Here is a 26,769-nt window from a genome sequence, read left to right as displayed (position 1 = left end):
TGCCTTGGAATAGAAGGAATGATTTACGAGTACTTTTGTCCGCCACGGACCATTTCTCTTTATGATTACCACGTATTTCTTCTTTTGCAATTCCACTAGGCGAGGATTTTTGGAGCGAGGACCTGACATGAAGCGCTGGCTGCAGGAGATGGCGCTGTGGGACAGCAGTCACAGCGAAGAGGGGAGCTCTTGCATTTAGACTGCCTCAGTTACGCCAAATTTTTGCTTTTAGCTTTTCTCTGTCTAGGGATAAAGAGGTCAAACTTCCTTGCCCTAACAATTTTATCTCTTGCCAAGAACAATTTCTTTTCCAGCTTCAGTGGCATGCATTACTCATTCTTCTTTTGGAGGTGCTGACAATCTGATGCAACTTCCACTTACTAATCTCTGCATTCATTTGCTATAGACATAAAATGAAGCTGAATTCTCATCTCCTTTACAAACTGAGAGCTGTAACTGTCCTCATGCTACTTTCTGGAGACAGTACGCTCTTATATACCAATTCAGTGGGCTGGACTGGCAACTGCTAACATTTATAAAATGCCTATTTACACCTTCAATTTCAACTTCAAAACGGCACTAAAGACTTAACTAGGTTTCACTTTACTTTTTTGTTTGTTTGTTTTGTGGTTTTCTTGTTGTTTGTTTGCTTTAACAGTAGGTTATTTGCTGAGTGTTACTCATTTTCCACTTGGTTTAGTTGTTTCTAAAGAAGCTGCAGCTCTGTGCAGCATCAAGCCACTCCTTCTGGCCCAAACAAATATAAATAATACGTATCTATTATATAAAATAATATTGTACATATGTTTTTAATCCACAAACAACAAACCAAAGGCTAATCTCAACTTGCCTTGCATAAGTACTCAAAAATTTAACTTAGGAAAATGAATGTAATGTTGAATTGGCTTTAGTAGGTTTAGCAGAATTACACCCTTGTTGGAAGAGAATTATCACTTTCTTTCTCAACAATGACCAGAATATCATGCATTCTGTCTTTCAAACATATTTGTATCAACTACTGTGGCCAAGAACTGATTCCAAAATCAGATGAATCCCTTCATATTACAGGTACTTTGTAATTCATATTACAAAGAAAGCTTACGTACCCATACACTTTCTACCACACTATTGCCTAAGCCAAGCAACACCCAGCCCACAGCAGAGGCATCCAGGGGTGTATGTAGAGAGACAGGGCTACGATCCTTCTAATTTCATTTCATTTTACCTGTTTGTCCAGACCCACATGAGTGAGTCTTCTCACTCCAAAACTTTTTGTCCAAGCTACGGTCCTCTTTAAACCTGCTATAGACATTAGCTACCATTCAGCACAAAACTTTACTCATTGTTAAAATGAGTAAGGCAAAGGAAGGCATTATCACAGTATTGTTTCTCTGTCAACTCACACAGAGCTTTTAGAGATCTGAGCTTTACCTGTGTTCTGTGCCAGATAACAGACGCCCTGGAGTGTCCCAGCTTATTTCGACAAGGTCCTTTGTCATAATGTATGAGGAGAAAGTCATCCTACAAAATATTAAATGGAAAGGTAGACAATAAAGAGAAGTAAAAACAACCAGGAGAACAAAACATTGGTAAAGTGGATATGGCCAGATCCAACCTTCCCAAGTGCTTTGTTTACAGTTAAGTGTCTTCACAAACAGGTTTGTTTAGGAAGTGTTATATGTCTGTAAGGAATCTCTTCTCTCAAAGGCTCTGAACGTGAATATTTAAATGGTAGCACGGAGGTGAGCAAGAGGGTCCAAGAAGATAAACTGCCCACAGCATATACTACAGACACAAATAGAAAGAGCAAAGGATAATATTTCTATCACAGGCTTTCCAAACTTGGTTCGTTTTATTAGTTGAAAAATATAAGTATGGTTAATATAGATTTTTGAGAAATCATTCCCCAATCTGTCCTGCCATCCTCCAGAAAAAAAAAAAAAAAACAGCCAACATAGCAGGCCATGTACCAAGGGAACACTACCTTTTAGCTGAGCACGTGAGAAGATTGTAACTTTAGGATTGTTAAGCATTGTTTAGGATTGTAAAGCATTCAAATGGGACAACCACAGGAGTTGAATACTCTGAGCAGCTTTGGGGAACCTAAAACATTTCCTTTGTTATTGTTAACAATGCTACAAAATAAAACGGATGACATGGAAACAGATGTTATATATTGTATATACTCTGATTCTCGAGCACAATAACTGGCAGATTTAAAAAATTATAAACACATGACAATTGTGGCTTATACACTGACAAATTTCTGGTGTTAGGAAAACATTGCATTCTTTTTGATACGTAAGATCTATTTCTTGTCCCGTAGAAACGAGTAGTAAAAAATCTGACTGTTAGCCCCTTGCATGGTGATGCACCAAATCTAGTTTTTGTCTCAAATTTCCATGGAACTAAGAACATTGATACTCATCCTGTAACTCCTTCAAGAAGGGAAACACTGAAAAGTCAGTACTTAGTAGGTATTATTTAAAAAAAAAAAAAAAAAAAAAAAAAAAAGCAAAATAAAATAAAATATCGTGATAGATGCTATGTAAAAACTGAAAACAAAACGTTTTCAAAAAATTTTGCTTTATAACAATTATTTTCTGGCTCATGTAGGTAAAAATGCTAAGATCACACAGGCCAAATAAAATGGAATATACAAATCCTAGGATTAATTGATGAGACAGTTGGATAGCAAAACCACAAAATTCTAAACTTCTGAAACCCAGTGTACTGCATTTACTCACATCGAGAGATTCCAGACAGTACCAGCAAAAGGCATGCTTGCAGTTCTTACACATCATTTGGGCACAGCCTTCATCTCGTTCAATGTAAACTTTACACTTTGGACAGCGCTTGATTGGAGCATCGTCTTCTTCCATTTTAAAAACTGAACTGTGGGAGAGAGTGGAGAACTCACAGGATGTGCAGCCATGTCAGTTTAGAGAAGAACTTCTAAGGACTGCGCTGACAATATGCCTACTTTTTCATTCGTATCATAGAATGGTTTCAGTTGGAAGTGACCTTAATGATAACCCTGCCATGCACGGGCAGGGACACCTTCCACTAGATGAGGTTGATCAAAGCCCCATCCAGCCTGGCTTTGAACACCTCCAGGGGTGGGACATCACCACCCTCTGGGTAAAGAATTTCCTCCTAACATTTAATCTAAATCTAACCTCTTTTAGTTTAAAAACACCACCCCTTGTCCTATCACTACCTGCCCATATACAAAGTCACTCTCCATAGTTTTTATAACCCCTCTTTAAGTACTAAAAGGTGTTTCAAAAAAACTTGGTATCTCATGTCTCTGCTGTCTTGAGAAAGAAACATGAAGTTTTTGAGACATCATGTTGTTTCAAAGCTTATCTCTTCATCTTTAAAACTGCCCTAATGAATCACAGTTCATGAGTTAGGGTCAGCACCACCTCTTGTTGTCTTGTAGCACTATGCAAAACTGTAGGATGTCCCTTCAAATAGTGGAAAAAACACAGAGGAAACAGTGGAAAAATATTTATTTCCCTTCAGTGTCTTTCTAACCTGCAGAGCCTTTATGTATGGCAACAACTAAAATGTGCTGCTTCCTGCAGCCACTGCCAGCGGGAGATACAAGAGTGACTGGTAGGGTATCGACAATTTGCTGAAAAACAGGACTGACCCTCCACTGATTACCATGTTGGCTGGATAAAAGGACATACTCTTGTTAGTCACACTAGGGGAAAACATATCACAGAAAAATGCTTTGAATACATAAACCATAGATGAAACTCCAAATGCATGCAGCACAAACAGCTACTGGAACATTTTGCTCCAGAATACTAGGAAAAACCCTCAAAGTAAAAACCGAAGCATGAACTAAAAGCAAAGAACCACTAACGAAAATAGATCAAGTCTTCTATCTTTCAATGTAGTTCAGTTAGATTCAGTTCCGATCAAGCACACACAAAAATTAAAATATTTAAGTGGGAACTTATAGCATCCTAGCTAGTCATCTGTTACAGCAAAAGTTGAAATGAACTGCTAAGTCCAAGGTTGACCAGGGCTTTAATGATACTTTGAACTGCTATACAATCTTTGATGAAGACCACACATTAGGTGGAAAATCTGCACAATGGCCTTTCTGCAGTATGCTGGTGGAAATGGCTCACAGTTCTTTCATTGTGGCCTTAAAAAGAACTTAAGATCACTGTTCTGATGTACACCAATTCAGATGATCGACAGGGTATCCTAAAAATCACTGTCTGTCATGATGCTACCAACACTCATTACTGTTCAGAACAGCAGCAACAATGAGAACTGTGAAGATCATGAGCTGGGTAGATATCAAATTTTTCCCACTAGGGCAAAAGGACTGCTGATAGAGCAGCTATTTTGTGCTTTGCTGGGAATGGTGACAAGGGGGTGAGGCTGCTGAGGGCTATCCATTTTTGGAATACAGCATTAAAGGAAGGAGAATGATTAAGTGAAGAAAACTGCTTAAAAACAAAGTGTCTGGAAAGTGCTTCTTTACTATTCATATTCATGTTTGTTCAAATATTCAGTGTTTTGTTTCTAAATACCTGATGTATTGAAATACTCTACCTTGTTTCTCCTGGAAGAAAAGAGATTGGCATGTTCTCCTGACAGCCTTGACCTGGATGCCAATTAGATTTGCAAGCAGAGCAGAACTCAATGTCGCAGGCTTTGCACTGGACCAGCTGGGGGTCCTGTGGGCTTGATTCCTGGAGCTGGCAAACTGCCTGGCAAGTAGAGGATGGACACCAAGTCCGACATGGATCCAAAAGCACTTCTGTAAAGGGATATAAAAGAACAGCACTCAAAGACAGTTACAAGACCAACCTTCCATAACAATGTATTCTAGCTGAGGTTGACTGGCAGGGCATTTGAAGATGCACATTTCCAAAGGAACCCTTTTAATTTATGCTACCCACTTAGACATAAACCTAGCCTGCTTTGCAAACAGGAACCAAAGTAAAGTGACTTTATAGCATCTGGATTCATTATTCACTTCCATTCACTGAGCTAAAGAATGTTGTTCTGAGAATGAGACATGGCATTTTTTTGCAGTGCCTTGCCCAGTATTTCAAGGTGTTCTCTGCACTACTGCAACCACATGATTACCAACAGTGTTAAACTGTTACCCAGTTTCATCCCTCTCTTGGAGACCGCTTATTGGTATGTCAATTCATATTTCAAAGTCCACCAAAGTCAAGAGAAACCTACCACTGACTTTAGTGGTCTCTTGGCTAGGTCCTTCCTTCAGCAAAAGCCTTACTCTAAGTTCTCTATGGCCACACATACTGTGCCTTCTTTACAGAACTCCATGCAGTTTCATATAACCCGAGGCACCCAGTCAGCTTACATGCTCATAAAAAATAAGGTTCATGCTATTGTTGCATACACAACTGCCTAATAATTCTGCACTAGATTCTAGCACGAGAGATATTGGTGGCTCAATAAAAAAGGCCACTTTACCTTGCCAGCCCCTACAGTACTGAGACTCAACGCAGACAGTAATGCCCTAAATAGAAGTCACTCCCTCCCTTAGTTATAGAGCAATATAATACATAGTAATTTTCTTTCCTTAGTTTATTCCCAGAATGTTGCAACAGGTATCGTGCCAACAAAAGCAAAAACTATTTATTTATTTATGTTTTCTGATGACCAATTAATGCACAATACTACTGCATGAACTTGTACAGAACCAGATTCTGATTCTGGGATCACTGAAGAGTGATACCATTCCCACAGCCTTGTAGTGGATAGCGTTACATACATCACCTCTTTCAAACTGTAGCTTCTTATACCTCTGCATTATTTCTGAGGCAACCATACACTCAATCTGTTGAAGAAAGGAAAAAACAAATTTCCAATTAAGAACAGCAAGGGTATTTTCAGCAAATGGAGACAAAATGTTTGACCTTTATAGAACTATTAAAAAGGCATGCTGGCAACAATGACATTTGTAACATACAGAGCAAGACACGTTTAAACGTTATGGAAAGGAAAATAAAAAATGAACAATTTAAAGTAAAAACATACCTCATTTTCTTGCAGATGACCTCGCTTTGGGCAAGCGGCATCAGGGCAGCTGATTGCTGTTTCTAGACCTTCTTTGATCAGAAGTTCCACATACTGTTTTAGGCACTGTAGGAGAGCCAAAGACTGACTTAACTATTCCATCAAGAATAAACCACTCAATGTTTTAACACTTTTCCTCTGGAAATCTGAGGAATTCAAACTTCTTTGCAAAACATACTGCTGTGCCCCTTTTACTACCATGGTCTGTGCACACAGACTGTGCTGTGGTTATACTCTCAAATAGAAAATAACAAGTTCACTTCCTCATCAAATAACACTTTCTCAATTTAAAATATGCAGTATATAAAAGAAAAATAGCAATAATGGTGAGAAGGACAAATAAAAGAGGGATCTAAGAAAAAAAAGGAAAAAAAAAAAAAGGAAAAACCACATTCTGAAAATCTTCATATGTGACTGGAAACCACAACACAGCTTAGTAAGCAGAAACTACCCAGAGACAGACATCTGTCAAGCATACAGAGAGCAAAATGGAGTGTATCTTGCTTTCTATTTCTAGAAAATAACTATCCAAACTTCATGGTTAAAGATGTATCTTTTCCATAGGAAGCAGGGATGTGAGAATTAGGACTCCCAGAAGAACTACAGTTTCCATGGGGACTGAATAATAACTATTGGTAATACTAATACTTCTCTCTCCTAGCAACCATGGTATTTCACCTAATAAGTGAAAACGTGGCATCTTGACACAGTGGCACACAGCATGAACGTTGACAAGAGAGAGGGCAAGTGGATATTTTAGAAAAATAGTCCTGAAGATTTAACACCACCCCTCTCCACCTCCATACTTCCCACATCAAGTTGAGAGTTACCACGCAGGTGTCTGCTGGGGAGGAAAGGGGAAAGATGTACAGAGAGAAACGCTTTCCTCTGCAGATGCCCCACAGCTTCGACCAGCCTGACATTACACAGAAAGAGCAAATGAGGGTCTGCTCCCATCAGGTGGGCTGCCCTATGTTGATGACCTCACGAGCTCAGTTGGCAATGGCAAACTACGGACAAATACAGAAAGCAGATCCCCAACTCCCTGTTACCAGATTTGTGGGATATGCACTGAAGATAGACCAACAGCAAAGCAAAATGAAGAAACAAAACAAGCTCAGCATACAGATGGGTGGGAGGCGAGAGGAATTGCACATTTGCAGCAAGCAGGAAGAACGGGGACTTCAAATAGCGTCTCCAGACTACTCTTTTAAAAGAAATGCAGCCAGCAGCCTGCTATCAGCCTGGGAAGTCAAAGGACTGCTTCATCCTCACTGAGTCCAGTGTGCCTCATGAGAGTCCAGAGCACAGTCACCTCTTTCTCCAACCATGCCACCAACCAGGCCTGCAAACAAGCACACTTCCAGCCTAACCCTTGCAGGTGGCTTGCAGTTGCCACGGTCCAGACTTTCACTCTGCTCACTCATTCTCTTTATCTTCACTTCTGCCTCTCACTACATCTTTTCTGCTTCTTTCAGAGAACCTGTAATGTACCTTGATGCTTTATTTTGGATGTTACTTCTTACAGCTTGATTGCAGCAAAAACTTCACTTTCTACCTGCATAATTTCTGCTGCTGTGGTACACAGCTTTGCTGGTGACAACCTGCCACTGCCTTGATAGCCTCCAAATCATTTCTGTCAGATTCCCCTTCCCAGCATCTCCCTCTCATGAGAGATGACAAGACTATTTCTTGGAAAAGAAAAATAGACTGGATAATCAGTACCTTTAAATGTTTTGTATGCATAAAGAAATCCCTATGTGATGGATTATGGGATACATCTTTATCAGCAAGAATTTAACGAAGATAACAGTTCATTTAGCAGATGCTTATCTTGCAGAAGGTTTCCAACCTGTCCCTTAGAGCCCCGCAGGGTGGGTGGTGGAGCGGCTCAAGAGGACGAGTAGCAGCAACGACAGCCGGCTGAGCTCTGTAAGAACTAGGCCGGAGGTTGCGTGCCTTGGCAGGCTGTGATTTCAGCTGTAGCAAGGTTATTAGCACTGCCATAATGACACTGCTGGCTCTTCCCTTTCCCCTCCATTTTCAAGCCAAGTGTAGATTAAAGTGAAAGTGCATACATTTTTAATGCCAGCACTTAGCACTTATAGAAAGTACTTTTCAAGCTGAATGAGCTTTGCTATCATTAATCATTAATGTGGTTAATTCTCTTCCTCGGCCTGTTTGGGAGCATTGCCAAAGCCCATTCGATTTGTTTCTTTTTCCTCAAGTCTTCCAAGGAATGATACAGTTCATCCCTGCCACAAGCAGTGCTCAATACCTTCCCTTTCCACTGACGTGGCACTGGCCCTTGTATGCTTAAAATAAACCCAGCTGAAGTGCACTTCTGATGCTATGCTTTCTGGGAATACAGATGCTGTCTTGAGGCCATGAAACAACATTGTAAATTAGGTAGAGGATTAAGTATTCTGTCCACTCTAGCCTTCCCCACTACAGAGATTTTTGTGTGTGTGTTGAAAAGCAGTAATCCAGGATGCTTGCAAGGGAGTTTGAAGGCTACCCATGGCTTGAGAGTAGACACAAGATGTTCCAGTATGCAAGCAAAACACCACAGTAAGATTAGGTGCCCAGTTACACAATGCAAAATTTTTTAAAAGACAAATATTTTACATAAAAAGGTGACAAACTGTTGTTCATTTTCTACCCTGCTTTTAGTGGTCCCATATTAGGGGAAGATATCCTAATAGAAAACAAGAGCTCAAATTAGAAATGCAGTGGGTGAAGTAGGAAAAAGAGAGCAAGATATCTTCATTTTGCACATTGACTCTTATAAACCTAATACACATCTTTAGCCTTTCTTTAATGGACACGCTAGCAATGCTGTGCCTGATGTACACCAGGGTACAGCAGGCTCTCCTGGCTGCCACGGCACACTGTTGACTCATGTTCAACTTGCTGTCAAACAAAACCCCCAAATCCCTTTCTGTGGGGGTGATCTCCAGCCTCTCATCCCCCATTCTGTACTTACAGCCAGGGTTGCCCCTTCCCAGGTGCAGAATCCAGCACTTGCTCCCGTTATACTTCAAATTGTTGCTGATTGCCCAGCTCCCTAATTTGTCTTGATCTCTCTGCAAGGCCTCTCCATCCTTGATGGAGTCAACAGCTCCTCTCAATTTAGTATCATCTGCAAACTTACTCAAAACACCTTCTAGTCCTACACTCAAGTCGTTTATGGAAACACTGAGGATGTTTTCTCACTCTAGAATTACCTTAAAGGAGGTTGTAGCAAGGTGGGGATGAGTCTCTTCTCCCAAGCCTCAAGTGCTTGGGAGACAACACAAGAGGAAATAGCCTTAAATTGCACCAGGGGACGTTTAGGAAAAAAATTATTCACTGAAAGGGGTTGTCAAGTACTGCAACAGGCTGCCCAGGGAAGTAGTTGAGTCTACCTATCTTTTGAGGTCTTCAAAAATGTGTAGATGTAGTGCTTAGGTTTAATGGTGCAACTTTGTGTGGCAGTGCTAGGTTAAAAGGCTGGACCAAATGATCTTAGAGCTCTTTTCCAACCTAAATGATTCTATGGTTCTAAGAGAATTCGCCCTAAAATGGAGCCCTGGGAAACCGTGCTATAATACAGTAATAAACTATCATGAAAATATTACCATTACATTACCATATAGTTTTTGCAACATCCCTCAGGCAAAAGAAAGCAAGCCATTGCACGACATATTGCACATCAAGACCTGTCTCATGCCCCAGTTGCTGCCAAACAGTTCAAGATCAGTCAAAAGCAGCCTGGTTAGCTCCCCTCAGCATTACACCTGTATTTTTCGCTATGCTTGCACACTCCTTTTGTGTTCCTTATTTTTATTTGCCTCAGCAATAAATGGTTAATTGAACAACTTCCCTTCTAAAGTTGTCAATATAGCCTGATATTTAAAGCTGTGCACAATGAATTGTCCTTACAACCTTTGTACATCAAGGACTGCACTGCTCAGAAAGAAACAATCATAATTGATGTGCTGTTGCTTTAGAGCTGAACGTCTTTTTGTCTAATGCTAAAAGATCAAAGCACCCTACAAGAATCAAAACCATTACTTTTTGCCTAACTTCCAAACCTCAACAAATGATCTTACTCTGCTGTATTTAACTCTAACAAACCTGTGCAGAAGATAACAAAATCTCAACGTAAAGAATTAAAATGTCTCGACTTTCTTTTAGAAGAATTGCTAAACAGTTGTGTCTATTTCTGATGAAGATGCTTTAACTTATTTTTTTTTTGACACCCGAAAAACCAAACTCAAGACACCATAATTCATTATAAGGAATCTTACTTCCATTTTTTTCCACATGGGGCACCATTTGTGCACCATCTACTTCGGCAGAAAAAACACGTTCACTGAGAAGGCCTTGGTTTGCAATACAGAATGCATGAAATTAGAAAGAATTGAAGATATTTTTGGTGAACAATTTCATTTTTTTGAAATAGAAGAGTATATTTTTTTTTGGATAAGTTGTAACAAGTTTGCTGTCAAGAACATGTTATTGCTAATATCGTAGGAAACAAAAAATGTCTTTTCGAGATGTCATTTTTTATTTGAGAGTTAGGCAGGCAAAAAGATTATCCTGTATTATTTTCTTAACAGCTGCTAGGTGGATTTTCTCAAAATGCATATTTCTGACTATGCTAATGCTGCAGATGCAAGTGCCAAGTCATATGGGAAATTTTATAAATAAGTCAATGGATTTGGAAAGGCCAAAAAGCATGACAGGACTGCAGAGCCAAATATATTATCACCATATCATTTGATTTATTTCTTAAAGCTTTAAATGTATTTTAGTGCTGGCACTAAGACAGCCCATCCCAAAATGAAACATGCACTTCACAAAAAATGCTGTATGCTGATATTGGTAACACATTTAAAAGAAACAAAAACAACAACAACAAAAATCAAGATCTACTGATAAAATTGAAGGGAAATAAAAATAAAATAAAATAATAAAATAAAATAAAAGGAAAGAAACCTAGTGTACACTATGTCCTTAAAAAAATCTTGCAAAACACTTGGTAAAAGTTTAATATTAAAGTTGGATAAAAGCACTTACTATTTTTCACAGATATTAGCCAGGAAAATAATCCTTCATCTTGGGCTGACAATCACTAGTTTTGCAATCCCACTTCAGAGACACAAGTAAGGGCTGACATGCTTTCTCTAACACTGGAGGTTACTATTTTTTAAAGCAGAAATTCTGATTCTAAGATTAGTTGTCCTAAATTTCAATGCAAGTACGGGAAATGGAAAATAATACGGGGAAGAAAGTTTATTCTGAATAAGAAAATGTTTCCAAGTAAGATGATTATTAACATGTAGAGTTAGTAATTACTAAAATTACTAAGAGTTCAGCAAATTGTTTATCATCTCTAAAACAGGATTAGATGAACTTCTCTAAATATATGTACATATATGCACACATATTTATATATTTATGTAAACTTGCATTCAACCACAGGAAGAGACAGGAAACGCTGGCTGGTATTTTATGGTTTACATTACAAATGACATCAGGCTAGATGAATGTGATCATTCCTTTTTGTCTAACATTCTAGGAAAGAAGGAAATGTGAAAGAATACTGAGTGAAAAGCCCTGTTTTGTAGCTACAAATGTTTTTGTGCTCAAAATCTACTAAACCAAAATTAAAAATCCACATGATGAACGTATAACAATGCATAAGAAATGTGAGAAAATACACTGCAACAACTACTTTTGTAAGTATTTAAAAATGTTTTTATGTTCTGCATTCCAGGATTTCTTCTTTACGTTGATGATAAATGAATACAGAGAAGGCTGTCTCTTTTCTTGTTGGAAGACAGCACAATACCAAGGTTATTTCACTGCTCTGTGCTAATTCCACTAAGCTAATTCTGCAGTCTGTCTGGTGAACAGGTATTTATACTGGCAGACACAGAGCAAGTCTTCAGGGGTAATGTGATGCAATACTAGTTTAGTCCAAAGCTAAAAACTAGTAAATAGAGATGCAATGTGCAAATAACCTCTACTGGGGACAGGAAGGGGTAGCATGCATATGAGTGAATGAGTATCTCTTGCTACAAAAAAAAAAAAAAGAAATTAAGAAGAATTTGGGTATCTATATCTCAGATGGCAGCCAATACCCTTGGAGTATCAGTACCATTCCCTTTATCTCAACAGCAAGTGCACTCTGGACAGGAGAGCTTTACCCCAAAGAAAACTGTCTAAGTGGAAAGTCTTTCTAGAAAGCAAAACTGAATGGTTTCAAGAAGAAAAACTCCTCTAAAATAAACAGCCTACAGCTGGGATAGTCTCTGAAGAGGAAGAAAGGATGATAGCTTAGGGTTTTTGAGCCTGAGGCTTTCATATTCCTGAAGAGTAGGAATTCCTGTAGCCATCTATTACTGCTATATGCTACTTTCCTTGGTATTTGTATACATCCTTCTAAAAGGAACAGGAATGGTTATCTGGTGCTTTCAATCAGTGTTTTATGGAAAGAGAAAAACACTTCACCAAATTTCAGTAGTATACTTAGAAAAGAAAACATGTGAGGGAAGAAAAAGTGGTAGGTTTCTTGGAGAGCTTTTAAGCTTCTTCCCAACCTACTATGAAGTCTTTTTTTTTTTTTGTTCCTCCTGTAAAGCAGTAGTTATAATCCTGCTCAGCTCTATTCCTATTTAATCACAGGCTCAGCTTCAAAATACTCTTGCACTGTTGTTCCCCTGTGCACAATTCTCCACTGCAAATCTACAATCTGGCTTTTTAGTACCACCTTAATCCCATTTGGTTGATAAGTGATTTACTGAAAGACATCTACACACACTAAATCACAAAGATCTGAGGCATACACTCAATGGTTGGAGTCTTTTTTTTTCCTATTTATTAGATATACTGTCAGCTATTACTGACCAAATCCAAGAACACAATCTATACACAACCTCACAAACCATCTAGATCTGAGACAGATGTACACTAGACAGATGTCTGATGTTTGAGATTCTACTTTGAACTTCAGTAGATCATTACCACTTCCCTAGACATTTTCTAAGAGCCAAGAATTTACTTTCAAAGAAATCCTGACTATCAAAACCCAATTTTTTATTAATCCTGTAGCTGACTCATCATCCTTAATAAATCAGATGAGAAAACAGTCACTTATCTTGATACTTCAAATCTACTATCTGAAAGCAATAACAGTATTCTTACACGGGGCTATTCTTTATATCCTTTGTTTTTCTTCTGCGGCAAAAATCACACTACACAGGCACACAAAAATTCACTCAGGAGACTACAAGGCCCTCCAGAGCTCTGCAACAGGGAAATACCTAGTGCCCAATATTGTCCTTCTATGCAGCAAGTAAGAAAACATGCACTGAGAAAAGGACTTTGGCCAGGGCCAGAGGTGGGTAACATCACAGGCACCAAATGTTTATCTCCAAAGTAAAAAGTAATTTGAAAAAACTGTTTAGGATAGGGTTCCTGCCTCTCTACGTGCTGCACATTTGGCCTCTTTTTAAACACATTTTTTTTGTTCAGATTGCAAAAGGTACACACCTGTTCCTCCCTCAGCATTCTCAGCTTTCAAAGACTAACCCAGCTGCTCTGCAGCCCTGCTACAGCCTATATTCTAAGCGTAAATCCAGTCACATTTTCTTGCCCATGGATGATGGCCAAGCAGCACTTAGCTGTAGAAGATGCATACAACCTGGATGCTTCCACATCTCTGGACAAACCATCTGAGCATCCTTCCCTCAGCTATAAAAGTCTTTGTGCTCCCATCAGCTGGCAGAATCTCAGGCTGTGAAACAGCCAGCCCAGAGCAGAGACTCCCTTGGTACAGATGTCACCGTAGTTAGTGCTGCTGATTTTTCCTGTGGAGAGCAGGGCAGACTTTGCTGCTTTGGCTCTGCCTCTATCCAAGTACATTGACAGTTCACTCTAATATCACAGCAGTCACTGAACACCCTTCTCAACTGATGCAAGCAACTGTAACGGGTGCACCACCCCTCTGCATCAGCGTACAACTGTGCCAGTCTGAGTACAGGAATGTGCCACCATATGGCCATCAGTCAACAAATGAAGGGGAGGCAAGAAAAAAAAAATATATGTATGCATCATTAAGATATAGGTATTTCCAGTGAGAAATATCCATTAAAGAGAAGCCCTACTGACTTCTTCAGCACAAGAAATGTTAGAATAAGGCTAATATTATCTGAGGCATAGAAATTGAGGCCTGAAATTCATAGAAATAGCAGGACCAAGCAGCAGTAACAAAATAAACCAAAAATACAAGCGTGTGTTTCCAGTTGAATTTCTTAATTGAGAATGGGAATGAAATGAAGACTTACAGCTGGTCTATGCTTTGAACTGCTTTTTTGAATGTGCTTACTTACATAGACACACATATAACATATAAACACAACAAAAAAGTCTTCCCCTATATAGTTGTATGAGGAAAGCTGTGGTTTTGTTTGTTATTTTTTAATTTAAGAACAGAATGGATATCTTTGAGTGGGAGCACAAAGAACCTTTGACTTTCACATGCAAAACATTAACCAAACAATAAAGAAATAATTCTCACATCTCAATGAAGACAACTAACGCTTCTCTCATTTAGTAACAACACATGAGAGAGTAGAGAACTAAAGGCTCTGGATCAAGCCCAGCTTTCACTCAGGGTTCTTCAGTTCCCAACTGTATGTTAATTACTCTGCAAATGGGCCAGTTTCTTATTGAAGCAGGGAGTTTTGACACTATAACACCTGTGAGTCAGAACCTGGACTGCCATGTGAATCATTATGCAAAGACCAGTGACCTCTGACACCATCATGCCCAGACTGGTAGCAGTTCTCTGCTAAGGTCTGGGGGAAGTGAGAACAAGCAGCAAGCTCTAAGCTTTGCCAAAAGCTGTTGGGAAACAGGAAAACATTACAGCTGCTAGAAAACTACTCGGATTTCTACAGAAAACTCACAAGCCATTTGTTTTTCCCCTCCCTCCTGTATCAAAGTGAGTAGTGCAGCTCTTGGTGGCTGGAAAGGGAAGGCAGCCAAGCTCCCATCCACTCTGCTCCTGGTCTGTCTTGCCCTGGGGAAAGCAGAAGCTGCTTCGTTTGGAGTGAGGGAAAGCATTAAGTAAACCTTACTTTTTATTATCTTTCTAGCAAAGCTCTATATACTTCCAGTCAATTGCAGCAAGAAAAAAAAAAAGCCTACTACCAGTTACAGACAGGTTAATAACATTTGCCTTGTTTATTGTACAATCTTCCCTTCCATTCAGGTCTTCATCCTACGTGGAAGCTTAGTTTGAGAAATGACTAGAATTAAGCAGATGTGTAGAGTCAAGATTAGGCAGACACAGTAATCCTGGTTAAAGGGGACCAGTGACAACAGGACAGTCTGTCACTATCCCACTGACACACTCCTTGAGATAGAATACACGTAGAAAAGACTCAAATCAGTTAAACCAAATGACGGGAGTCACCTAAAGTATGAGGGAAGATGAGCCAGCTGCCTCAATGGCTTCAGGCAGAGCCTGTGGATAAGAATCAGAGTATCTACTAACAGATAAAATTGGCATAGCAGTGCTAACTCCTAATACAGCAAAGCTAATACACGTATCTACAGCTGGCCAAAAAGAAGTAATTAACAGGCAGCAGAAGGTAGGTCTTAATATAAGACTTGCTGGTTTATTTTCTAATTGTAGGACTTTATCTCACATCTGAATAACACTCCTTTCTATTGGTAGCAAGGTGAATTGCATGAGTGACCAAAATAGATTTTTCTATCAACAAAGGTAAGTTCTCTCAAAGACTTCATATTTATTTTAGCTCGTTGTTTCCCTGGACTGTCTACTTGACTCATTTTTATTTATTTATTAATGTAAGAAAGGAAAACAATGAAACCATTGGTACTGGAATGATCAGCACAGTATAAAGTCTCGAGTGAATCTGAACAGTCTGACATCAAGTCAAGAAGCGCTTAGCCAGGCTTGAGAAAGTAGTAGCAACACTGTACTTGCAACACATTTAGCATTATCTGTATGCTTTATTTTTAAATTGTATACAATATATGCACACACACACAATCTGGAAACTGAACAGATCTCAAGTAGCTAATTGATTAAATGGAACAAAAACCTGTTGTAACATTAGCACATATACAATCTGTAACACACCAAGGGAACATCCTGTCCTTTAGGACATGAGAATGTCATCAGATTATAAAATGGTCACAACCTCAGGCAGCAAATGAACTAAACTTGTTGTCTTCTTGCTTCCCCCGAGAAAGCAGGCAAAGGGCTAATAACTCAAGGATTTTGATGCAGGAACTAATACAAGTCTAACAAAAAGAAAGAAGTGATTCTGTTAGCTTTACTCTCCATTTCCTTACATAAAGAGATGAGTGTCATTATAAAAGCTTTCTGAGCAAAACTTGCAACAATCTATTACTTCTCCTGGGGCAAGCAACTACCAAGACACACACTGTATTGAAATTTAAGGCTACGTAATGTGTGCAAACTCTTAGTAAGAAAAAGTGACTTAATAGAAAGCAAGACACTGAAGCATTTTGGACCAAAATTTTAAAAGCATGCTTAAGATTCCCCTTTTTGTTGATGTGAATCCAAGAGGACAGAGATATTAGTTTATCCCTTGATAATACTCAGAAAACAATCAAACCGAAGCCAACTGCATATAGCTTGTTTTCCTTTCTGTTCTCTAGACTTTTGTTCTTCTGGTACACTGAGCAGTCCAACAAGAGGTATATTTCTAATGGATGAGATGGACAAAACCTGAGAGAGCTCACAGCATTGTGTATGCATTAACAATCATAACAATAAAAACCATAATGGAGTATTGTACTAATAGCCACAACTGGCAAAATAATACGATGGGAAATTGTAGCTTCTATGCCTTATCAGCAGAGGAGTGGCAGTCAGCTCTATTCAATCCATGCACAGCTCCGCCAGGCAGCAGAAGGAAACAGTGCCCCCATTCTATCTTTCTGAATAGCAATTTTGTGTTATTGTATAAATGTTGGGAAGAGACAATCCTTCATGAGATCTTTACCACAGTACTTCTATGGTTATAAAGGAGCAAAGGATTGCAGACAGAAATATTATAGGATTGAGAAATCTGCAAGGTGATCTAAATTCTGTCTGCATACCAGTAGCACTGCACTTGAAAGATCTCTTTGTAATACATACTAACACTGTCTCAGCTTGCTGAGATTTAGACTGAAGGACTAGAGCCAGGAGCAAGAGCTGTAGCAAAAATAGTTTTCATACTTTTAACTGACATCCATTTTTCTTTTTTCCCTCTCTCACATCATTGCAGAGGTCACCATTTATCTCCAATCTTTTACAGCAAGAAGTTAGAATAAAGTTTTATATATTTACATAAAATAAGTTGATCCATCAAAATCAAAACCCTGCAAATTTCTCTCTAAGTGTATTTCCACTTGAATTAGTATAACGTATTGAATCCACTGTATGTAGATTCCATCCAAAGTCTCAAGTCAAAAGGATTTTTTTCATGTTTGGTAACTGATTTGGCTGTTTACAAAACAGCAATTCATACTGAAGACTGCAATGATGACTTCCAGAAACATCAAGTTTCCAAAAACATGGAATATCACCATTGGAGGAATCCATGCACAGCCAGCAAACTCATCCTTCACCATGGGTTAAACAATCTTTAGCCTCACTCATTTCGGGAGTATTTCCTTAGGCAATTTATTAACCTGTTCACAAGGTAGAGATTGAGGACTTAAGGTTCAGTCATGCTGAATTCCTGGGCTACCACAGATTTATAGTCTACCCCTTCAAATGATTAAGATAGATTCTCATTTCCTTCCCTACCTCCAGTCAGTGAAAGCAAAGGTAATTTTACTTTCATGTTACTTCACGAGAAAATTTCAGGGCAAGTAAGCTTTTGAGGGCACTCTAACATAGATGTCATACAAATCCTGAGACAAGAGAGATGTGTTGGTTCTCTTAAGGAGGTCAAAGCTAAATGAATTATTCAATACAATCAAATATGGGTGTTAAAAAATGGACTCATGATGCCAGCTGAACAGAAGGTGGAGACAAGAAACTACTGTCACCATGATAAGCTTACTTATAACAGGTTATCAGTGAAGGCTACAACATCGTTTTTAGTATCTGTAACAGGTTACTCTTACTGCCATTTTGAAAGATGTAAGCATGGTTCCACCAAGAAGAAATGGAAGGTAAGGGATGGCAGGGAGCATTAGAAGGAACAAAGTGGGGAGGAAGAGGCATCTGGTAATGCAGTCTTGCTGCTATTGCTTAAGGGTTATTGCTGCTATCGCTTAAGGGTTACTAAAAGAGTGAAATTAAGATATTGTCTAGATCCAGGTAACATGGAGAGATGCAGAAAACCCAGCTGTAAGTATGAGAACTTACATTGTGCAGTAAAGAGGATGAAGCCTGCTATTCTGTTTTGTTTTTTTTTTCGTGAAGCCTATTATTTTATATGCTTTTGCATGCTTGAGTAAACACTCCTTTCAAAGTGCATAATGAAGCAATGTTTACTATTTAATTGGACAGATAGCATTTGCAACAAGACTATTTGTTTACCTGCCTGTGTATTCACTGTATCTTTTCCCATGGAACATTAAAGTTGTTTGTGACAAGTTGAACTTCTTGGAATATTGCATGTATAAGAAACTAAGCTGTTTGAATTGTATCTTTTTTGTTATTTTCACACAGCAACAAAAAGGAGCTCTCCATTTAGTTGGTAATCCCCTATACCTTCGTTCTCAATAACCATCAGAAATAAATGCATTTTAAAAAAAGGTAATATTTCTAGAAGAAAAAAAGAAAAAAGAGATCACTTAGAAATCCTTACATCAACATTAGAAAAAAGGTGTTAGAAGTTACTTTCCACTGCTGAATCATTACAAGGTTTTTGGTGTACTTGTAGCCATTGCAAAATTAAAGGATCTACCATTTTCATTCAAACAAGTGGAAATAAAACTACTTATTACTTTTGTTTCTCTGTCCATTAACTAGCAATACCAATTTACCATAAGGGTGACCCTTACTGTACACTACACTTGTGTTTATATTTTTTTTCTACTCAAAAGCCAAGGTTCGTGCTATTCCAGGCATGTACTTGTGCAACATAGTAGTAAAAAAAATAATGTTATGAAATTAAAACATTATGCAATGAATTTAAAATCATTAATATATTATTTTTCTAGTAACAAGCAAGTTCATGGCTTGAAAAAATCCAAGTTGCAGACAGATAAACAGGCAAAGGAAATGTGAGTAACACATAAGCACATAGCTGTAAACAGCGGTATACTAAATCGCTGAGTCTTTTTTTTGTTTTAAACAAAAGCAAAAAAACAGGAAAACAGAAAAGTCGATTCGCTGGTATTTATGTCAAGCACGTAGCAACAGTATTCATGCCCAGTGCCGCATCAACACTTTGGGTGAAACCGACTCAGCAGAAACGCATATAATTTCTGCAGTTAAGAATTGTGCATTGTTTGCTAGCTATGCCTAATAAATAAATAAATAAAATTAGCAAACTCACCAGGGTACAGAAGATGCATTGGCATTGTGCTATTGTTGTCATCTGCTCCACGGGATATTCACCAAGGCAGAGCTTGCAGGACACTAGTGGGTCAAGTACCAAGTCCCAGGTAGGCCTATATCTTGCTGTAGTCATTGCAGAGCAGTCTGAAAAACAGAGCAAAAGTCAAGATACTTCACCAGTTCCTTATGTTGATACTTTGCACTTTTCTGCCACTGCAAACCCCATCATCAGTTACTGCCTGCTAGCTATTTGGTAAAAATAAAAAAAATATAGAGTAGCAATGGTTAATTGGGCAGTGTTGGCACTTAAAATAGGCTATACATCTCCTGCCTACCAGAGCACACATGCAGCAAGCAGAAGGAAAAAGCCGTGCTATGCACTGACAAAATATCAGGAGACATCAGGACACATCCTTAGGTCACAGACTTGTCTCTGACATTACGTACATAAAATTTCATACCCAATTCTTGTTATTTTCAGCTCTAGCTTGCTTTCACTGACACTGATTACCCATTGCTTAAAATACATTCCTTAATCTCCCCCATTCTAGCTACCCAGGCAAGATTTGTTAGGTGTCTTCCATAAGCCAAGCATCCATTATGACCCTTTTCCAGTCTGATGGTATTGCACCTCACAGAGCCAGATATTTTTGCTCCTAAGAGCATGACAGATTGATCAGTTTGCTAAGTTAATTTTAGAAAGAACGATGGATATTCTGAGCATCCTCAGCATTTCTTTGCCTGCATTCCTCTCTCAATGCTTGCTCTATGCCGAATGCACAGCTTTGTTGCAGCAGCAAACAACTGGGACAAATAACACAAAAATGTGCTATAAAAAAAGGCTATAATACTTTTATATCACCCTCAAGACAGCAATAGGATAGGACTAAGCAGAGCATCTTTATCCTAGGCTTCAGGGTCCAGATGGAGAGTTGTCAAATGACTAAGGAGAAGGAAAATAACCTCACACATACCAAATGTATTATCACAAAGAAGATAGCTAATTTATAAGTTACACATATGGGGGAGAAAAAGCAAACAAAACAAAAAATACTCCCACAAACAACTAGGGTAACATGTAGCATACCCAATCTTAATGTGATATTTACTAGTATTGTAATTGTCACAGTGACATTGACCTTCCAGAAGTGGGAAATTCACATCCAAAGACTGCTAGGAGGTCCACATTACGTCACCACCTCCTTTCCCCAAATTGGCTGTTTTCTTACCTTTCCCCACACAGGAGGTTACTGCAGCCCAACTGTGATCACACCTTTGCTCCTTCCCCCACCTTTGCTTTCCCTTCCCCCACCACAGCTCCCACTCCCATCTTTGGCACTGACATGAGCTGCAATATCTAAGCCTTATTATCTGTGAACTTCCTAAGTCTTCCAGAATTGCAGCAAATATGACTTGTCTTGTAGATGAGGTTTAGGTAGATATTCAGGAGAAGATGGCTGCTTGTCCCCAAACAAATCACATGGAGAGTTCAAAGAAGCATTGTGAAGTCTGAGTCTTTGCTATTTAATTCATTGTGGACATGACTCCACCAAGATCTCTAAACTCTCTGAAACAAAGGGGAGATTTTACAATAGCCCTCCATTCAGTCTAACGCACTGGAAGATGCCCCTTAAAGTACATCAAGGACACCGGAAAATCAGAGCCTAACTGCACTTCTTTTTAGTGCAGCCATCGGGGGAGAAAGGGAAATAGATGAAAAATTAAACAACTCTATATCCAGGGATGCTCTGGATCCCTTTCTCTGAAAACACCCGTAAAATCCCCAGTTTTGAAGGAAACAGATGAAATAGTCCTGCAGAACAGCACACGAATAATGGCTCCAGGTCACAAAATAAGAATAGCGCTGTGCAGTCTTTTCTGAGACTTTAACATGAAAGTCCAACATGATACAAATTAAAGCCTAAGCTTTTGGAGGCTATTAGACTGCTGCTTTATTGTCAATTCCCACTACTTTTTAATTTAACACAAAATACCAGCTAATTTTTTTATTCTTCCCAGCTCTGGTATATCTGACATTTACAGAAAGACTTATGAAGTATTTGAGAAGCAATGATCAAACACACCCAACCCGACTGTTTTCTATTAGCTCGAGTGTCCTTTGCTCATCCTGCCCAGTTTATTGCACATCTGTTGCTTATTGCAGCAAGCAGATGAAACCAGCAGATGAACAATGAAGAGAGATAAATGTAAGTTACAGGTGCACTTAGAAGTGTCAGGCAGACCAAACTACTAGCAAGCATTATGGCAAAGACGTAAAATCTAACACAATTCAGACTAAATGCTTGCCAAATATACAATGAAATCCATCCAAAAGAAGTTTTATGCTTATTTAATATCTGTAATTAAGTGATGATATAGGGGAAAGCATTAACCTTTTGGTTCCAAGTCTTACACTTGTTCCCTGTTCCCTAGGACTTTTGACAGAAGCTTACTGGTATCACTGTGGTAATTCATTTTTTTGCAGCACATCTACAGTGCAATTACATCCCAATGGGAAACATTTATTTTTTTTGTCTTCCCTGGCAAGGCAAGAATGAAGCAAAGTGCAACTTCTTTCAAGGTGGCATCCTGTGGGCCAGCAGAAATTGGCTACCCAATAAAGTTGGCATGTAATCCATGACTTTAATCCATGACTTCAACTCAGCCATGGTGATAAAGCAAAATATGACCACAGCATCAAATGGAAGCAGAGCACAGGCTTTTAGATCTGCTAAATCTACATTAAAAATAGTCTTTGCTTTTAATAATGAAATCTTACATTCATTTGCAAGGCTGGGGGGGAGAGGGAAGTTACTGTCACTGGTAACATTAGAGTGAGGGTCAAGAGATCTGCCACTTAGCGTTGGAAAAGACATGCAAAGCTATCATGTTCCAGCAGAGCATCTTTGTTGGACATCCCTGTAAAGGAACACTAAGACTTTCCAAACACTAAGTTTTCCAAAGCAGGAGATTTTATCTTGCTTCATGATCATCTAGCTTACTGTCATAACTCAGTAACAAGCTTCTGTGTTTACATCATGATGACTAATATAGATGTGTCTATATTAGGGATAATTCATATATTTTAGGTAAAAAAAATCACAGAAAAGAAATTATCTTCAGTCAAAATAGATGATTTTGATAAAAGATAAAGACTCCTAATGTTCCATAGCCATGTTTTTTATAGCTTTAGATTGTATTCTCATACTTTCTAGTGATGTGCAGTGTTTCAGGGAGAATGATGTAAAGTAACAGCAAGGAGAAAGAGAGAGCAACTGCAAGGAGCTATAGAGGAACAAGACGTTGAAAAATATACACTGGAGTGCCTTCATGCTTAAGAACACCAGTTCCCCAGCACCAACCATTAGAAAGTTTTGAGCACCTGCTAGTAGGCCCTTGAAAATATAGCTAATAAAGGTATAGCTACAGTCCAATTCCACTCCTGAATGAGTGGGATTTTCTATAACAGCATCCCAAAAAGCAGGGAACAGTAGTCACAGGAAACAGCTGATGTAATCTTTTGTTCAGAGCTTTCTTTTCATAAATAGACAGCAACCTGAATAATGACAATTTTATTCTGCAGCCATGCGTTATGTCCACAGGAAAGGGGAATCATTGCATAAAAATATAGAAACAACTTAAATCTTGTTGCTGTAACACATTAGCTTATTTGAAGTGTGTCTGTTGTTCCATCTGGAAGATGTTTATAGAAGGGAAACAATTGTTTAATTATTGTGCAGAAAAATAATGAATGACTTAAGTGAAGATAAACTGGATTCCTGACCTGTAATTCCCTAGGTTTTGGCCGCCTACAGACTACACTGTTAACTGAGAACAAATGAAAGATTTGATCTTTGATAAGCCAAGAGCAGAAAAATTTATTCTTTCCAAGAGTAAAAAAAAAAAAAAAAAAAAATTAATGAACACTGTGAAACAGAAAAAATGTATAAATTTCTGTGAAAAATTTTGTGAAAGCAAAGACAATGCAACATTTTCTTCCGTGCAAGTCATTTGACAAGTTATAAAACCATATGGATTTTTATTGCACTGTTGAGTCAAATATTTCATGGCACTGTAGAGTTAAGTTGCAATTGCATCAAGTTAACACTTCACAGATACATGACCGGCTAGGTGAGAAAAAAAATGACTAGAGAATACAGATGAATAAAATAGTCATCCACTGTGTGCTTCAGTTGGTGGGTCTTTTTCACCTAGCAAGACTCAAAATAGAGCTTTCAACAGAATTTAAGTTTAAGCTTTAGATCAGGGATGGGTTTAATTTCTAAATTAAGACAGTTAGTCATGTACACTTAAAGTCACCTGCTTTTAGTTTTTTTCTTAATCTTAACTGAATTTACTGGCAGCATGATGAAAAACAGCTCTTTCAGAAGTCAAAGGAAAGGATTTAAATAGGATTTAAAAAAAATGGATCTCATTCCTATTGCCCTTCTTTGTCAAAATAACTCCAGTTAACATAATCCAGGCTATACTTCTTGCTAGGAAGAATCAAACATCTGCTATAGTACAGTTTCTCTGAATATTTTACTTCGGTGGAAAAAAACCACTCATTTCTGATGTGAAATCATCTGTAGCAAGGCAGTCTGGAACCAGCACTGAAGCCACATCTGTTAAGTGAATATTTTGACTCTGGGACCTAAACAATTCTGAGCCTCCCTAGGTAGCCACAACTATACCTCACTGCCCATGAATGCCTACAAGGGAGCAGAAACTAGTTGACATGAGAGACATTGGTGGCTGAGGGTGTTGACAAAGGGTCCTGCAAGTTGGAGTTGTTTCTTCCTCACAAGGTTTGAGCTTGTTATTTTCTGTTCCTTTGCTTTTCCAAGGATACTCAGTAGGATTATATAACTAGGAAAATATGGAGGAAACCCTCATGACAGAATCAACTAATTACTAAATATTTTTTGTTAATGTCGACAGTTGTTAATGTTGACATAAATTAATTTTTTTGTTAATGTTGACACAAAGAAACTGAATAATGGCTTTCTGATAAGGCCAAATTCACCCACTATGATTTTATGATAATAAAAGTAAACAGGACGAATTAGTGGCCCTCTTATCAATTCCAGTTACTTACTGGTGTCTACCACTGCATTAACTGTCTGCATCTAAATCTTAATCCTAATAAAGAGCACAGGAGGTAGAGAATAATTCTCTCCACATGATGCCAGGCAAACCAACACACAGAAGACTTGCACAGATGTTTAGAGGTGACCAGCTTCCAGAGGTTTGTTGCCTACATTCCTTGAACTCTTAGGTCCTGCCAAATGCCTTCTTAACTCGTAAGGTTCACTCTTAAATCTGATCCACAATTTACTGGGCACATCCCATGGATATTGTTTGTCCTTTTACTGATGCACTATGACATAACTTTTCAACACATAAGAAGCCCCAGCTTGTACAGAACATCTTGTCAATGCATAGTGTATTGTGAAATCCTCAAACCTGACCTTTGGACACTCTTAACAGTTTTATCTCAATATAAGAAAGAAAACTATTAGAGCGTTCAAAGAAGAGCTACAAAGACGATGAAGGGTCCAGAGGGCAAGACACATGAGGGGCAGCTGAAATCACTTGGTTTGCTCAGCCCAGAGCAGAGCAGGCCAAGGGGAGGCCTCATGGCGGCCTGCAGCTCCCTCACAAGGGGAGTGGAGGGGCAGGCGCTGAGCTCTGCCCTCTGGGGACAGCGACAGGACCCAGGGAAATGGCATAGAGCTGTGATGGAAGGTTCAAGTTGGATGTTAGGAAAGGTTTCTTCACTGAGAGAGTGGTCATGCACTGCAACATGCTCCCCAGAGCAGTGGTCACAGCAGCAAGCCTGCTGGAGTTCGAGAAGTATTTGCACAAAGTCTAATTTTGGGGTGGTCCTCTGTGTAGTCAGGAATTGGACTCGATGATCCTTGTAGGTCCCTTCCAATTCAGGATATTCTATGATTTTATGGCCTCTATTCCTTACACTGGCTACCTATCAACTTTAAGCTTACCATCTCTATTCTTATCTTCAAGCTACACTATGGCCTGAGCCCAGAAAAAACAGACTATGTAAAAACTTAGAGCACTGTAGGCAATTTCAGTTTCCCAGCCAACAGAGCATGTGGGAAACCTGGGTCAAGTTGTAACTGAAGTGATCTTTTCTAGGGACTGAGGTCCACCGCACAAATAGCAACTGAGTGTGTTTGTTTTACCTTTCTGACAAACATAAAACATATTTTACATACTTATGTATATGCATACTACAGTATATACATAAAATATAAAAATAAATATTCCAGACACGCCAATGTCCAAGAAAAATGATAAAGACCAGGATGGTTGTCACTAGTGAAAAATACTATTGAACAATAGCACCAAGAATGCAAAAATATACTGAACTACTCCTGGAAAATGTCACTGAGTTAGCGGGCAATTCAAAAAAAAACATAATCTTTGCTAAACCGGCTGACTGACTTGTTTTTTTTTTTTTTCCCCCTGCTTTTACTGACTAATTAGATATCATATTGTAAGGCATAAAACAATGAAAAATTTAACAACCGGGTTTGATTATGCCACAGACCGTAAAAAGTTTTAAGTATTATAAAGGTATCAGACAACTTGTAGATCTACGGATGTATATCAAGTGTTGCCTATCAAATGCATGTGTGGGTGTAGAGAAATAGACATTATAAAGACAAACACAGAAAACAAATTTTTATAAGCTTTGACTTCTAAAGAATACTACAAATAGACATCCCAGAAATTCATCTTCTGTCTAAAAGATAGTCACATGCAAGCTGAGACAGAAGTGCCTCAGAGTGCAAGAGCCTAACATCTATTTTGAAAAATACAGCTTCTACATGTGATAGAGGCAAAGAATTTTCTGACCTTGCATCTTCCTCTGTTTGTCACCAGCTCTGGTGTTGCTGTGGCTTCTCAAAGCACTGCCAAGCAGCAACAACCTGAAATAAACTGGGTGTGTCTGTTATTCAGACCCCATACACAGTGGTGAAAATTTTTCAAAGGAAAAAAAATCACTGGATTCCATCTGAAAGAAATTGTGGTCAGGGAAAAGAAGGGGATGAGCTGGAAAATTCAAAGGTGTGGGGAAAAAAAAAAAAATGTATTTTATGAAAAGAAAA

At 38.6% G+C, this 26,769-nt stretch overlaps 1 protein-coding gene across 4 annotated transcripts in view; it reads right to left on the bottom strand.

Moving 5' to 3' along the window:
- RNF144A (ring finger protein 144A) overlaps positions 1 to 26,769 on the bottom strand; it is a 61,501-nt gene that overhangs the window by 5,690 nt on the left and 29,042 nt on the right. For all 4 annotated transcript variants that reach the window (XM_027455203.3, XM_027455204.3, XM_038176769.2 and 1 more), the window contains 6 exons: positions 19,632 to 19,777; positions 6,043 to 6,147; positions 5,782 to 5,842; positions 4,582 to 4,789; positions 2,748 to 2,895; positions 1,432 to 1,521 (listed from right to left, as the gene is read on the bottom strand). In XM_027455203.3, coding sequence (XP_027311004.1) covers positions 1,432 to 1,521; positions 2,748 to 2,895; positions 4,582 to 4,789; positions 5,782 to 5,842; positions 6,043 to 6,147; positions 19,632 to 19,766 — 747 coding nt within the window. In that variant the 5' untranslated portion in view covers positions 19,767 to 19,777. The remainder of the gene's footprint in view (positions 1 to 1,431; positions 1,522 to 2,747; positions 2,896 to 4,581; positions 4,790 to 5,781; positions 5,843 to 6,042; positions 6,148 to 19,631; positions 19,778 to 26,769) is intronic.

Source organism: Anas platyrhynchos, chromosome 3 (genome assembly GCF_047663525.1).
Source record: "Anas platyrhynchos isolate ZD024472 breed Pekin duck chromosome 3, IASCAAS_PekinDuck_T2T, whole genome shotgun sequence".
Taxonomy (NCBI): domain Eukaryota; kingdom Metazoa; phylum Chordata; class Aves; order Anseriformes; family Anatidae; genus Anas; species Anas platyrhynchos.
The sequence above is the reverse complement of the archived record's forward strand: the minus strand, read 5'-3'. Positions and strand labels throughout refer to the sequence as shown.